Here is a 15,413-nt window from a genome sequence, read left to right as displayed (position 1 = left end):
TTTACTGTTGTATGGTTTGTGTGTTTTTCTTTGTCACCAGGCTTTCTTTGATAAGGAGTACATCACCAGCCACCCCGAAGACACAGAGAAGATCACACAGCTCAAAGACCTGATGCAGGAGCAGGTGAGACATTATGTAACCCAGTGTTTCTCAAAGTGGGGTCCGGGGACTCCATGGGGTTTGTGGCACAATGTCGGTGCTCTCGGAAAACGGGGAAAAAACAGGATAAACAGGAAGGCAATCCAGGCACTCCAAACTCTTGGAACTAGTAACAATGAGGAAGGATATTATAGAGGCTAAAGCATTAAAAAATGCCAACACGTTTCAACCGCTGTAGGTCTTCGTCAGGGCATTTAACAAACAGACAAAACTGATGTGGCCTCACCTATATAGTATGCGGACAATAGTTTTGGGACAATATTTGTCATTGTTTTGTGTTGTTAATTGATTTCCAATAATAAATATATACATACATTTGCACCAAACAAGCATATTTGCCTTCTCCCATGTTGATAAGAGTATTAAATACTTGACAAATCTCCCTTTAAGGTACATTTTGGACCGATTAAAAAAAAATTGATTAATTTGCTATTAATCGTGATTAACTATTTTCATCAATTGACCTAATTACAATGTTTTATCCCCATAGCAGCATGAATCTACTCAAACAATTTAGATATTTCTGATGTACAAAAATTTGCCTGATTGTGATACTACAGGAAAAGTCAGTGCAGTCACCAAAAATATAGGACTAATGCTGTGAGGAATATCTACTGTGAAGTTCGTCTACAGACACAAAAAAGAACAAATATCAGTACTGGAGAGATTTTTCAGAAAGCTCTGATTTGTAAAAGGATTAACATAGACTCTCTCTGCACAATAAAAGTATTTTCCAATGGTGTTTTGTTATTTTCCCACAGGTCCACGTCCTAGGAGTCGGCCTGGCCGTGCACGAGAAGCTGGTGCACCCAGAAATGCGTCCCCTGCACAAGAAGCTGATAGATCAGTTCCAGATGATGAGGAGCAGCCTCTGCCATGTGAGTGCAGGAAAACACTCAACATCATTTCACGTTATTATATTCTCAGCTTTTTAAACTGCAGAGCTCAGGGGAGATGAATAATGAGAAAAACACATGCACAACTGTTGTTCAGAAATAATTTTGTACTCTCTTCATGAGCCGAAATATGATTATTAACCAAAATTAAACCAATGTTGTGTCTAGAGGAGGATTCCTTCTATTGTAAACATGCTGGAAGGCTGCATCATCACAGTGAAGGAAGCTAATTAGCAGCTTCTTCAAAGAGGATGTTATGATGCTTCCAGCTAAGAGAAGTGTGTCGCTGCTAAGAATCTGAACTTTTTCAACTTCGAACATTTCACCTTTTTAGGTCCTAATTAATCCTACATGTGAATGTGTCTGCATGGCACTATTGTCTTGAATTGTGACACACGATACATGCAGATATGTGCGGGCGGTGTGAATATTCAGAGCAGGGTTTCTATGTGACGTTGCAGGGTCTGCCTGGTTTAGAGAAGGCTGGTTCAGGAGCCAACACCCCCAGAGGGATCCTGGCTTCTCACAGCCCCATGAGCCCCGAGAGCTTCAAGCTCATGCACCGGCACAGGTCAGCAACACACACACACGTTTTTCACGTTCACTTTATCCTCGAGTGAGACTTTGACTTTGTCACATCCTCATCACACTTGATAGCCAACACACACATCATCTTCTTCTCATCATCTTCTCCATCTCTCTTCACAACGCTGATCACTGATTCCATCTGCTGTGTCTCTCATTGATGATCTTTGCTAATTTCCTCACTGCATCTGTGTTTCTTCCACGGTCCACTGCAATCATCACATTTTCTGAAAGTGTACCATTTTCCTTTTCTCTCTTTCTCTCTCTGTCTTTCTCTGTCTTCCTTTCCCCATCACACCACTCCAAATCTTGCTTCTTGCATGCTGCAAACTCCTGCATCGCCCTCATTCCCACCAAATCACTTAATGCATGTTTTGGCTGCTGTTTGCCTTCTTCCTGTGTTCTGTTGTACTCTGCATGGCTCCTCGCTCGGCCCCTTCCCTCCCTTCTCATCTTCTTTTCCTCTCCTCTCTCCTTCCTTCTACCCCCTCTCTCTCCTCTTTGCCCTCCTACCCTCCTTCTCCTCTCCCTCCATTCCTCTACTTCCATCCCTCTCCTCTTTGTCCCACCGTCCCTCCTTGGTAACCTCCTCCCAGTCCCATAGCTGTTTTGACTCCAGTGCGCAACTCCTCCTCCTCTCTCTCCTCTCACAACTCCAGTGAGACAGGGAACGTTGGCAGCCTGCTGATCCTGGCTGATGGTATGGTGGTGGAGCACCCCGAGGACTTCTACCGCATGCAGGTCAGTGGTGCTCCGCGCTGTCAGGGTTAATGTGAGAGATGAAATAATGGCGCCTTCTAATGAAACTCTTGAGCTTGGCGTTCAAGTGATTAAGTCGTGAGAACACCGCTGCTAAGCAACAGCAATATTAACGTTTGTGTCGGTGTCAAGAAGCCAAAGAGGTTAACAGCTTAGCACGCATGCAAGTGGGTAACATAATGCAGGAAATGCAAAGGCATAATGACAGAGGAAAAGATGAGGCTGTTGGGAATCAACATTTTCCTCAGACATATTATAAAATTATGAAGAAAAACAATCTATAACTAAAATTACAATATTTTAACTTATTATGTACCGAAAAATGAACTTCCATGGCCTCCGCCATTTCTGACAGCATCAACAAACACGTCACAACTCGTGAACTCTGACCTTTCAGAAACGTTCCACTTACGAGGTTGTGAATACCACAAGAGAGGGGCGTTCATATGGACTTTTCTCGTGAACACGGTAAACACGACCCCATTTGAAGGCACCATAAGACTATTTATCCCCAGAGAGGAAATTCACATGTAAGAGCAGCTCAACAAACAAGACGAAGGAAACAATACAACATTTTTAAAAAAAAATGTATTTGAAATGATAAATACAATAAAATAAGAAATCTACATTATATACATTATAATATTTAGACCAAATGCATGACTTGTGCATTGCTTAAGTTGTACAAATGTACAGGTGCATCCTGAAAGTCTAACAGAAGGACGACAGGGATTCATCGATTTCTTTTAATCTTTTTATTAGTGATGACCATTGCTGCACATTGCATGAATATTATACTGTATTTATTTAAAAGTATGGAAAATTAACTGACACTTCCAACATCTGGATATTATGAATAAAAAACATACAGTAGGAATTAAAATGTGCAAAAAGCTGCATTGAATTTACAGTACAGATATCTAACGAGAAAATGATTTTAGTAGAAGTTAAATTCACCTATTAGACTATTACTTGAGTAAAAGTCTTAAAGTGTCTGATATTTACCTTACTTAAGTATCAAAAGTACTTTTCTTATAAGTAAGACTCAAATATTGAAAGCAAAAGTACAAGTAAATGATGTTAATAAAAAAGCAAGGATTTTGAGATTTATGAAGTTTAATCTTCTTAACATGTACACCACCTTAAAAATGGAGGCTACATAACAAAATCGAGGTCTTCACAATTTAAAGGATTTAAAGAACAAAATCCAGTTTTTCCTTCCCTTGCTGTCGCAAGTAGCCTGTAGCATGATCTAAATTGGAGCCTCAAATCAAAACTTAACCAGGGCTTTGAGAGCGGTTTGTTTGCATTTCTCATCACGTGAAATGTCTAATTTGCAAGCTCGGACCACTTCGCCAAACCTTCTTGCTTGCAATATAACGAGTAACGAAGATGCTTAGGGGAAATGTATCCGAGTAAAAGTACACATTTCATTTAGGAAATGTAGTGGAGTAAAAGTGAAAGTTGACAGAAATATAAAAACTCAAGTACCCAGGAAGTGTAATTACTTTGTTACATTACACCACCGAGTAGTGCTAAACACAGCAGTTCTGAAAAACAAGTCCATGTTAGAAAAAAGCAGATTACTTCAAAGTATAATGTTTATGTAAATATCAGTGACACATCTCTAAATACTATCTTAAAGACAGCGATCAGTTCTTTATTAAGATTTGCTATGACTTTAAAATATAAGACTGTAGGCTACTTTCTAATTAGTACATCTGATAATGGTTAGATCCAACTCTTATTTATTTTTACATAGCTGAACTCTCATGCTGCTACAGTATTCTATAACCTAAATACTATAGTTTGTATTTAATGAGCATCACTACTTTCTGTTTGCAGGCTAGCCCCTCCTCCTCCAGCCTTAGCTCCACCCACTCGGCGCCCTCTCAGATGATAAACTCCGCCCCCTCCACCATCAGAGGTAAGCAGCTCAGATTCAGTACATTTCACTAACAGGAGGTCACATGAGACATACACACTATAAGCATTTGTTAATATATCACTTTAAATTGTATCTCCCGTCCGTCCGTCTGCAGTCGGCTCTCCTTCTCTGCCAGACAAATACAGACACAACAGAGAAATGCTGATGCTGCTCCCGCCACACAGAGAGAGACCGAGCAGCGCCATGTACACCAACATCACAGAGAACGGACAGGTATGGAGGGCCGGAAGTGACTTAATGATGCTTTGAAGTTTTCAAGTTTTTAACCTGAAGTTCTGTCATCTTTGGTGATAAATTATGATTGTATGATTGAAATTGTATGTACTGAAGGTCAGTACTACTACTAGTGTGTATGTGATCTGGGTGAAAACTGGAGTCCATTGAACTTTTTTGTGGTTCACTCTGACTAGAAACCATCAGTTCAGAGAGAGAAACAGACACTTTGGGTTGCAGTGTAAACATTTAAACTGGTCAGATATACTGTAGCTATTAGAGAAATGATCCAAGTACCTGTCGACACAACCACGATGCACTGAACAGATTGGTTAAAGTGTGCTTTCTCAAAAACACCAGTCATGATACTTTGCTGGCAGGATGAACTGTATGAGATGAAATATCTTGTTGTATGGTGATTATACTTTTGTTCATGAAGTAAAATGGGAAATGTTCATGTTTGACGTTTTTCTTTCTGTTTTTCTTCAGCCAACAAACTTCCAGCGAGCGCTGTTCCATCAGGTGATTGGTCCGTGTAAACCCTGCAGTGACCCCAACCTCTCTGTAGCTGAGAAAGGTGAGAACTCATTCACTCATTCACACTCACAGTACATAGTGAGCATGATGATATGGAAAATATACAGTCCATTTATCTTCTCCTCTCCTCTCTCCTCACCCCCTACTATCCTCCTCTCTCTTCTGCCCTCCTCTCCTCTCCTCTCCTCTCCTCACCCCCTACTATCCTCCTCTCTCCTCTCCTCTCCTCTCCCCCCTACTATCCTCCTCTCTCCTCTCCTCTCCTCTCCTCTCCTCTCCCATCCTCTCTCCTCTCCTCTCCTCTCCTCTCATCTCCTCTCCTCACCCCCTACTATCCTCCTCTCTCTTCTGCCCTCCTCTCCTCTCCTCTCCTCTCATCTCCTCTCCTCACCCCCTACTATCCTCCTCTCTCTTCTGCCCTCCTCTCCTCTCCTCTCCTCTCATCTCCTCTCCTCACCCCCTACTATCCTCCTCTCTCTTCTGCTCTCCTCTCTCCTCACCCCCTACTATCCTCTCTCTTCTGCCCTCCTCTCCTCTCCTTTCCTCTCCTCTCCTTCCCTCTCCTCTCCTCTCCTCTCCTCTCCTCTTCTCTCCTCTCCTCTCCTCTCCTCTCATCTCCTCTCCTCACCCCCTACTATCCTCCTCTCTCTTCTTCCCTACTCTCCTCTCCTCTCCTCTCCTCTCATCTCCTCTCCTCACCCCCTACTCTCCTCTCCTCTCCTCTCCTCTCCTCTCCTCTCCCATCCTCTCTCCTCTCCCCCCTACTATCCTCCTCTCTCCTCTCCTCTCCTCTCCTCTCTCCTCTCCCCCTACTATCCTCCTCTCTCCTCTCTCCTCTCCTCTCCTCAATTCTTCTCCTCCCCTTTCCTTTATTCCTTTTCTCCTTTCCTCTCCTTTCTTCTCCTATCCTCTCTCCTCCTCCTCTCCTCTCCTCTCCTCTCCTCTCCTCTCCTCTCCTCTCCTCTCCTGTCCTCTCCAGTCCTCACTACTCCCAGTAGCTGGAGTTTGGACAGTGGTACCAGAGAAGTCCTCCCCTTCCTCTCTGCCCATGTCGGCAGTGTCATGGCGCCTCCTGTTCCCCCACGCAACCTGCCTCATGGTATGACAACACTGTTAACTGTGTGTGTGTGTGTGTGTGTGTGTGTGTGTGTGTGTGTGTTATTTGATCTGTATGTTTGTGTATGTGTTAAGTCACCTGTGTGTTCTGTTTTGTTTGTGTTTATGTGTCCAAAGATAAGTGTGTTTGTATGCTGCTGTGTGTGTGGTGCTTTGTATTGGTGTCTATTTGCAGGTGTGGGATATTGTAGTTGTGTTTATTTTCTAGTCAGAAATGTTCCTGTTGTTGTCTATGTTGATATTAAGATCGGCTTACATCATTACTATTTTATATTATTTATTTTATATTACTAATATAACAGATCAGAGTTAATTCCACTTACTTTGGTCAATCTAAATATTTACTGAAGAAATGTTCCCAGTGAAAACTGAAGTCTGTAGATTATCCTCCCTAAAAGAGACCTGAGCTCCCTGGTGTGTGGGGTCTCAGAATAGCTGTTAATCAACTATCATCTCATAGCATTTCTAATGCTGCAAAGAGTTTACAAAATATTTAGCTGAATTAATCTTTTATCAGTAATTCATATAACATCATGGTTGTGGTGTTTTCTCTGTCACGACTGTGGGCGGCTTTCTTGTGATATTGTTTCGCGCTCCTTTGCGTAAATTGTGTGTAGATTTGATGTCAGATAGATTATTAAAAATGTTATCAGACGAGAACAGACATCTCCCACACCACCACCTCTACCAGTGTGAGAAGTATGCTCTTCCCGACCACACACACCTCTGGTCAGCCACAAAAACAAAATATCTGAACAGACAAGAAACACCGTCTGCTAATAATCATTCTTGTTCATTTAACTCACCAATGGGTGAGTTATATTTCTTATACAGTGGATGTAGAATGTAATTTTTTCGATACACCATAAGTGATATTGCATTCACACATATACTGTAAAATGGGGTGAAGTCAAAATGTTGAGAGGTGGATATCTTAAAACCTCTGCACATGAAATCTAAGCTGTCTGCATGGCTCAATACCACCATGGGTAAGAGAGGAAGTGTTTCTTGAAAGTATGATTTGGTTGAACTGACCCTTTAACTCTTCTGTTTGTCGATACAGACTTTTGAAAAGTTGAAAATTAAATATAGAATCAACTTGACCGGCTTCCATTTGAAAAAAAGTTTAAAGGACTTAAACTTGGATAGTTGGGTGTTTTGAAGTGGGGTTGTATGAGGTACTTATCCAGAGTCAGTGTATTACAGTTTTTCTCGATTGTTTACACACATTTTCTGAAAGCATGCCTCATACTCTCTGAACTCTACACACAAATCCAAAAACACACACACACAATGGGCAAAACCCCTCAATTCTCCTGCAAAATGAAACTTTACATTCAAAACAATGTTATTTCTTCTCAAAATGGTATTTTGTTTTCAAATGACACACACACACCATCATATGAATAGACATTTATAAGAACCAGTTGAACACTGATGTGCTCAATGTAAAACACTATGATGAATGGAAAACACTTCTTCTCCATTCATCATAATGACTTAGGCCTTTTTTTTGTTCAGTGTTACACTTACTACAGACAGTACATACATAAGTGTGTTGTAAAATATTTTAGAATATTGTTTTTATACTCAGAACACACAAATACACGGTAACAAATATATTTTATTTTCCCCACAAAAACAATGTACACAGTGTACATCCCAACCAACACAAAGTTGCACATACAGTGGTCTACATACAAAACAACAGAAGAATTTACTGTATACAGTTACTGTAAAAAAAAACGAAAAAAAAACTATGCTGCATCCTCTCTTCTGTTTCGGTCTGGCCACAGCACCTCATCCACATCACAAGCAATGTTTTCCCTGGCCAAGCAGCGGGGGAAATATCGCTTAGCATGTCAAATCCAGCCATGAAAAGCATCAACTGATTGCTAATTGTAACACTGTGTGACAGGTGTTTGCCCATGTGATGAGTCAGTGTGCATAGTAGGGCAATTGACTTTATAATTTTGAATGACAGTGTGTTCCTTGTGAAAACGAGATTTTCTTCATGAAAATTGTGCCAAATGCAGAGAATTGTGTGTAGTGTTTTGAAAAAAGTGTGTTTTAGAACTGCAATTTGAGTGTAAAGCAGGAATTGTGCTTGTAGTTTAGCAGAATTGGTTCAGGGGGTTGGTGCATGAGTTACATGTTGTGGTCATTGTGTGTCAAGTACCAGTATTTGTGTGTAAACAATTGAGAAAAACTGTAACTACAGTAGATGACGGTCGGCACGCCCCCAGTCTGGAGAAACAGACAGGAGTGTTTTGCTGCTGCCCCCGTCCACAGCAGTACATTGCTTTGCTCTTGTGCTGGTACTCCTGTCTGCTTCTCCAAACTGGGAGCGTGCAACCATCATCTACTGTAGATAATACACTGACTATGGATAAGTACCTCATACAACCCCACTTTAAAACACCCGTACTATCCCTTTAACAGGCTATTTGAAAGAACCCCTTCAAACACCTCCCATCCTCCACACACTCCTCCACCTCCTCTTTGCTTCAACTTTTCCTGCCAGTCCTCCTGCTGTCCACTCCTTCTTTCCTCTCTCTCCCTTTCTCTGCCCTTCTTTCTATCCTCTTACTCTTCCTCGTCCCCACCCTTCTGCTTCCACCTCCCACCCCTCACTTCTTCCTCCTCTTCCTCCTCTTCTTCTCTGGTCTGAGGTGTGTGTGTGTGTGTGTGCATCTCTCTCAGTCAGTCCTGCTGTGTCTCCCCCTGTAGGGCAACACCTGTTGATGCACTTTGACGCTTTCCACCACCAGGTCAGCGACCTCCCTCCAGCTCTCCCTGCGCGCTCCTTAAGAAAGGTACCCTCCTCCTCTTCCTCTTCTTCCTCTTCCTCCTCCTCCTCCTTCTCACTCTCACTCCTGCTGTTGGTCTGGATGATTGTCTGTCTGTCTGTCTGCACTCCCTAAGAAAGGCACATTACTGTCTGAGTGCATTTCTTTGTGTCCATTTTTTGTTTGTACTCTGTTTAGGATTAAATGTCATCACATCGTGTTCATCTCTGCCTTTGCATGAGATGATGACTTAGTTTTTGTGCAATGAAGGGGCTTTTTTCATTTAGAATAATATCATAAACTACAACTTTCAGGATAAATATACTTTAACAAATGTGACGCCAAACTGGAAGACACAACAAGCCCTCCAGAGAAAGACTTTATGGAAGTTTAGAAGCAAAATTCATTTGAAATCAGTGCGTCCCGCAGTGTGTGCTTTTCCAAAACCAAACTGTTCCTCTCACTTTATGTTTAATGATCTGATGCTCAACACAGTCCACAGTTGAGTTTTCATGATTTCATGTTTCATGAAATGATTACAGATAAACAAATCAACAAGAAATCAGCAAAGGAAATTTCTCTCATGTCTGTCTGCTTTCCTGTTTGTCGTTTCTGCTTTTCACAGCAGATACCTTCCTCTTGGCTTCTGATTGTTGTCCTGTTTTCTATCCCCTTTTTAGTTTTATTTAGCTGTTGCTCCTCATGTGCTTTTCTAACATCTATGTTGTCAATTTGATTCCTAAACACAAGAAAAACATTTGACGTATGTAGTTCATCCTGTAACTTTTTCTATATACTTTTATTTTTTGAAACACTGTGGATGCTCTAGTGATTGTTTATGGGGCTACATGTTCTGTGTTTGCACCACAAGCTGTTGCATGAGACAGGTAATCTAAAAAAAAATAATCATGTGCCTCTGTGTCCTCCGGTGTCGTCCGGTGCTCCTAATGGCATCTGCAAGATTTCACAGACCGGAGGAAAACAACCAATCAGAGCCGAGCTTGAGCCTGCCGTCTCTGAGCAGCTGTCAATCACTCGCGGACTCCGACCAAACTGTCAAACTAGAGAACCCTGATCAAATATGAATCAATATTCTGTTACTGTAATGCCTATTTCTCTCCTCAAATGTTTTCAGAAACATCTTGTAGTGTACTGTTTAGCTGTGTAACATGTTGAGATCTGTTGAGGAAATACCCAGCACCGCCCACCAGCTGGAGCAAACTTTCTCATCTGTATCTGCCTCTCTTTGCCCCCCTCCTCTCTCTCTCCAGTCTCCCCTGCACCCTATACCTGCCTCGCCCACCAGTCCACAGTCCATCCTGGATGGCAGTAACTCCACCTTGTCCGGCAGCGCCAGCTCCGGAGTCTCCTCCCTCAGTGAGAGCAACTTCGGTGGCCCCGCCTCCTCCTCCGACCCCGCGGCCAGCCGCACAGACACCCTGGAGTCCGTCCCCAGCAGCCAGGCCTGGACCACCGACCAGGAGGACCTGGACTCGCCTTACCAGCCCGTCAGGTACAGCGTCTCCGAGCCCGAAGTCCTGGACGAAGTCAAACCCCCCCCCTGCCGCAGCCAATCCGCCCCAGGAGGCGTCGCCCCGGCCCAGGCAGGGGGCCAATTCCAGCCCCAGGCTCCGGGTTCAGCCTCCACTGGAGCTCCACAACAACCACAGCAGCAGGATGGGCTGCCGCACCCCCAACACCACCACTACTACCACCACCACTTCCACCCGCACTACATCCCCCACCACCCACCTCTGTACCACCTCCACGAGCCTCCAGCCCTGCCCCCCAAACCCTACCTCAGAGAGGGGTGCATCCCTGAAGAAGACCCCCTGAACACCCAGTCTGCACCAGCTCCTCCTGCTCCCCGGCCCATGCCTCGCAAGATCTCCCAGCCCATCATCGCAGCAACCAAGGATGAGCAAGCTAAAGTGGCGTGGGAGCACGGCATCAGTGAGGAGTAAGACGTCGTCGTAAGACGTTTGTAGAAACTTGTGGAATTAAAATAAACAGAATATAAACTATTTTCCGAAGAGAGAAAGAAAGAAGTGAGAGCAAGAGCCAAACTAAAGCCGAGAGATGATGAGAGAAACAGATTCCCCCCCGTCGTTGTGCTCCAAACAACCAAACTAATCTCACAGCTCATCCTCAGCAGCTCCGCGTTCAACTCCTGAAAATGTTTTCCTTTAACCAAATGATCTTTTTCATTGTATGAGCACATCAAGCTTGATTTGTTTGGTTAAATCAAGAAATACTATTTAATCACTAAATCCATCATGACAATGTCCAGATTTCTAAATTCTGTACTGATATTGCACAGACATGCATATATCAAATGTTAGGTCTTGATTTTATTTTCATTGATAACATTAATCAAACATTATCATTTAATAGATTAAAGATTTCAGATAAGAAAATAAGAATTATACCGTGTTTTTACCTCGCTCTGAAGCAGCACTTTAATAACAAAGCAACAGAGCACCAAAACATATAAGAATTATAATCTCCACATATTTTTTATAAATGCAGAACTGTCAAAAGACAAAGGAAAGGGATGATCTCACAGAAAACAATACAAAAACAAAGAAATTCTAATAATGAAGACACAAGACTTGAGTAAGTTCTTCCACCTGAGTCCTGAAAACCAATCAAACGACACGCTGAGGCTGTAAATCCTCCAACAAGCGACAGGCGAATAGTATTTATATTTTCCAACAGAAACATCAAAGTATGTAGATAAATGTAATACAGTATATAGAAGTCTATAGATATCATTTATATTTAATCCTTATACTTTTGATTGAAGGTGAGCTGTAGAAATATGCAAGATGAATGGCTTCCTGAGCCATCAGTAGCTGCTTGATGATACATGACGTGCACTTGATTAAAAGGACAGGACGCCTCACACACAAACACTCGCAGGTTGTGATGTTGGAGCTCCTGAAAATGTTGCATCCCACAAATTCAGGGGTGAAAAATCATTTTATTTAAGCTTGTGATGTTAAAAAAAAAAAGGCCTTGTTAACCTGCGAGGGATTTTATTTTAGCTGAGGAGGCGTTCAAGGGAAGATGCATCAGACGGATGACGTTTATAGAGAATATTAACTATAATAAATATACACTTTTGCCATTTTTTTATGAAAGTAATGAACTGTAATGTACATTTTTTAATCAGGAAACTGTTTTGTATGCATGTTCATTCATTGAAGGTGACCGCTCAAACAGAGAGGATCCACAAAGGTAAATTACTGGAAGCACTGATGTCTTTATAGTTTAGAATCACCAATGACGTTAAATCTACAAGATTTAATCTCAGTGATACGGGAGTAAACGTACTGTGAAGGATAATATGTTTCTATTTTGTTTGTTTTTTATTATTTTAAAGATGTAAAACTTTTCACTTTAAGCCAGCAGCTCAGATTATGTACATACTGTCTAATCACTCCTCTCCCTTTTTGTCTGAAATGAACAAAACTGAACTGTGAACAGCTGTTAGCTCACCTGGTTTAGCTCCTTAACTACCGCACCGTGTTTCTGTCTCAGCCATTTAACATGCTCAGTGTGTTCTGCCTGATGCTGGATCATATTCTCACTCTAACCAGAGAAGTACACGGTGAACTGTAAGAAGATTTATGTGCACAGACCTGAATCGCAAAGTGTCAGAGGGCTTCTTAAACACAGCACAGGCAAGTCAAAGTCCTGAATTCATAACTGAAAAGATGTGAAAAGAAAAGGCTGCTGATATTCTCCACTGTGTTTTATTTATGGTGCCTTCAAATGGGGTCGTGTTTACCGTGTTCACGAGAAGAGTCCATATGAACGCCCCCCTCTTGTGGTATTCACAACCTCGGAAGTGGAAAGTTTCTGAAAGCTTTGAGTTTAGGAGTTGTGACGTGTTTGTTGATGTTGTCAGAAATGGCGGAGGCCTTGGAAGTTCATTTTGCGGTGCATAATAAGTTAATATATTGTAATTTTAGTCGTATATTTATTTTCTTCATCATTTTATAATATCTCTGAGGAAAATATTGATATTGCCAACAGCCTCATCTTTTTCCTCTGTCGTTATGCCTTGCTAGCTTGCTAAATTGTTAGCCTCTGTGGCTTCTAGACGCCGTCAGTAACGTTAATATTGCTGTTGCTTAGCAGCAGTGTTCTCACGACTTAACCACTTGAACGCCAAGCATATCATGTACACGACTTCCCATGAGGGCTGTATTCGAAACGTTCGTCAGTAAACAGCACGGACAATAGCAAACATTCCCTACTTGACATTATAAAAATGACATACAAAAATGCATACTGGAGATATTTTCCGAATCAGTACGACATCCGGGTATTTTTGGCATACTGTAGATTTTGCTTTTGTTCGCATACTGCATGCTACATTTTGGCCAAATCAGTACGTACTACTAGACTAGTATAGTATGCGGTTTTGGATACAGCAGAGCACACGAGTTTCATTTGAAGGCACCATTAGACTCAGTCCCACATACTGTACACCATCCTGTTTTTATCAATACTAGATCACCACATGTGGATTAATCTGCCGCTGAAAATAGTCCCCAACAAATACATTATTTCATCCTGTTTGATAAAACTAAAGCAACCAGCTGGTTTAAGAAATGACTGAGGCTTTTTAAAAACTCCAATGATATATTTGTGAGCCGTTTTTAAAGATTTGCATCTTCAGTAGGAACCAGTGAGCGTAAAGTGACAGAGAGGAAAGAGAAGTCAGAAAGTATGAAGGGAAACATATAGAGAAGCACCAGCCTTATCCTCGGTAACAGTTACCATGTTTGTTTTATTTTTATTATCTTTATTTCCTGCTACAAATGATGGGTCCAGATACCGATCAGCTCCTCCCTGTGTGCTGCCTGCGGTGTGTGATTGACAGCTGATGTTTGGACTCAGTAGGAAGAAGCACAGGTGTGATTCATGATGTCATAACACAGCCATTGTTAGTACATCTGTGATTCTCCTGCTGACACAAATCCAAATGTTGAAACCTGTCTTGTAGCCCTGATTTTATTTTCACTATAACAAGTTTAAGACATTTTTTCCCAGTGAAGATGAAAACTGATCATGAAACAAACAGTTCTTTTGCTGTGAAGGTTCAGTGCAGGATGCTGCTTTGCTGCTGTTGGATTAATGAGTGAGTGTTTCCACATTATCTCTGACTCTTCACGGTGTTGTGGTGACTTGATTCAGTGGAGGTGAAGTGCACAAGCTCTTTGTTCAGTTTCATAGAGGGGCTGCTCTGGGTTTTTGTTAGAAAGTCAAACATGGCTGGATGTGGGTGTTATCTTCACACTGTACGTTATGATTGACGTGTTATAGCAGACATGTGGGTTTGAGATCAGCGCTTTGTGGCCTTCTTGGTTTATTTGACATTGAATAGAAGTTTTCTACTGATGTTTTAGTGGAACTCCACTCATCATATCATATTTTAAATGTAATTCCAAATCAAGTTTTCTGTTCCTATAACAGTGTCTGAAATAATTACCTTCATGATAAACTTTCAATAGAGAATATTGATTATATCTTATCCATATATTTGAGATTTGGGATTCTTGACAGTCATCGTCTCCGCTATAATTAAGACATTTGTCACCTCGGGAGCAAGGATGAAGCTTTGCATTTGTGATTTTCAGAGTCATTGATTATTTAATGTTGGGCTGGTTGCCACATCCTTCTGTTAAATGCTGAATTCTTATCGCACGCCAGTGATATAAAGTACAGTGGATGTAATGGAGAAAGCAGTTTCCCAGTTGGTTTAAACGACATTCAAATGAAACACAGTAACGCACAGTGTGCAGCTGAGGCAGGACAGATGTTAACAGCAGCCTTTGGGGTCAACCTTGATGTGTGGATTAACATACTGTATTTATTTATTTATAACTCTTATCCACATGTAAATGCAGTATGTTTACAGTGTTAACCATGTATCACAATGACGTTTTAATCTTGGAAAGGAGAGAAAGGAAGCATTCAGGGGAATTAATTTGTCTCTGTGGCAGTGGATACTGTGATTTATTGTTCTAGTTTGACTTCTGTTTTAAAAGGCACTGAATGGTCTACATGATGCTTTTCCTTGCTGTGCTGTCATTCCTCCTCTATGTTGCCTTTACATCAGACAATGAGCGATAGAAAGTTAATACAGTGGCGGGCATTATAAAATGACTTTGTGCATGTTTGCTCTCGCTGTCTGAGGGATATTATGAATTACCGGCTGGTTTGATGTAGAGTGTTTTGACTCGTGGACATTTCTTTTTCACTCTTTCTTTTCGCCTGCAAATGATTTCTGTCGTTCTCTAAAGCACAGCCGTCCCAGTGCAGTGTTGACTGTTCTGTTGGGACGTAGCTGATGCTGTTCAGTCCGCTTCATTAATGAAAGGCAGCAGGCAGGTCAG

The 15,413-nt window shown here is 41.7% G+C and overlaps 1 protein-coding gene across 1 annotated transcript in view; it reads left to right on the top strand.

Annotated features, from left to right (window-relative positions):
• Positions 1-12,840, top strand: part of LOC119485197 (dedicator of cytokinesis protein 3-like) — a 228,634-nt gene extending 215,794 nt beyond the window's left edge. The window contains exons 32-41 of the mRNA XM_037764582.1: positions 41-124; positions 922-1,038; positions 1,497-1,627; positions 2,238-2,382; positions 4,246-4,327; positions 4,443-4,561; positions 5,051-5,138; positions 6,078-6,197; positions 8,945-9,030; positions 10,275-12,840. Of these exons, the coding sequence (XP_037620510.1) occupies positions 41-124; positions 922-1,038; positions 1,497-1,627; positions 2,238-2,382; positions 4,246-4,327; positions 4,443-4,561; positions 5,051-5,138; positions 6,078-6,197; positions 8,945-9,030; positions 10,275-10,967 (1,665 nt within the window). The 3' untranslated portion in view covers positions 10,968-12,840. The remainder of the gene's footprint in view (positions 1-40; positions 125-921; positions 1,039-1,496; positions 1,628-2,237; positions 2,383-4,245; positions 4,328-4,442; positions 4,562-5,050; positions 5,139-6,077; positions 6,198-8,944; positions 9,031-10,274) is intronic.
• Positions 12,841-15,413: the final 2,573 nt, after the last annotated feature.

The sequence above is a fragment of the Sebastes umbrosus genome, chromosome 1 (genome assembly GCF_015220745.1).
Source record: "Sebastes umbrosus isolate fSebUmb1 chromosome 1, fSebUmb1.pri, whole genome shotgun sequence".
Classification (NCBI taxonomy): Eukaryota; Metazoa; Chordata; class Actinopteri; order Perciformes; family Sebastidae; genus Sebastes; species Sebastes umbrosus.
Note: the sequence above shows the minus strand (reverse complement) of the source record. Positions and strands in the feature narration are given on the sequence as shown.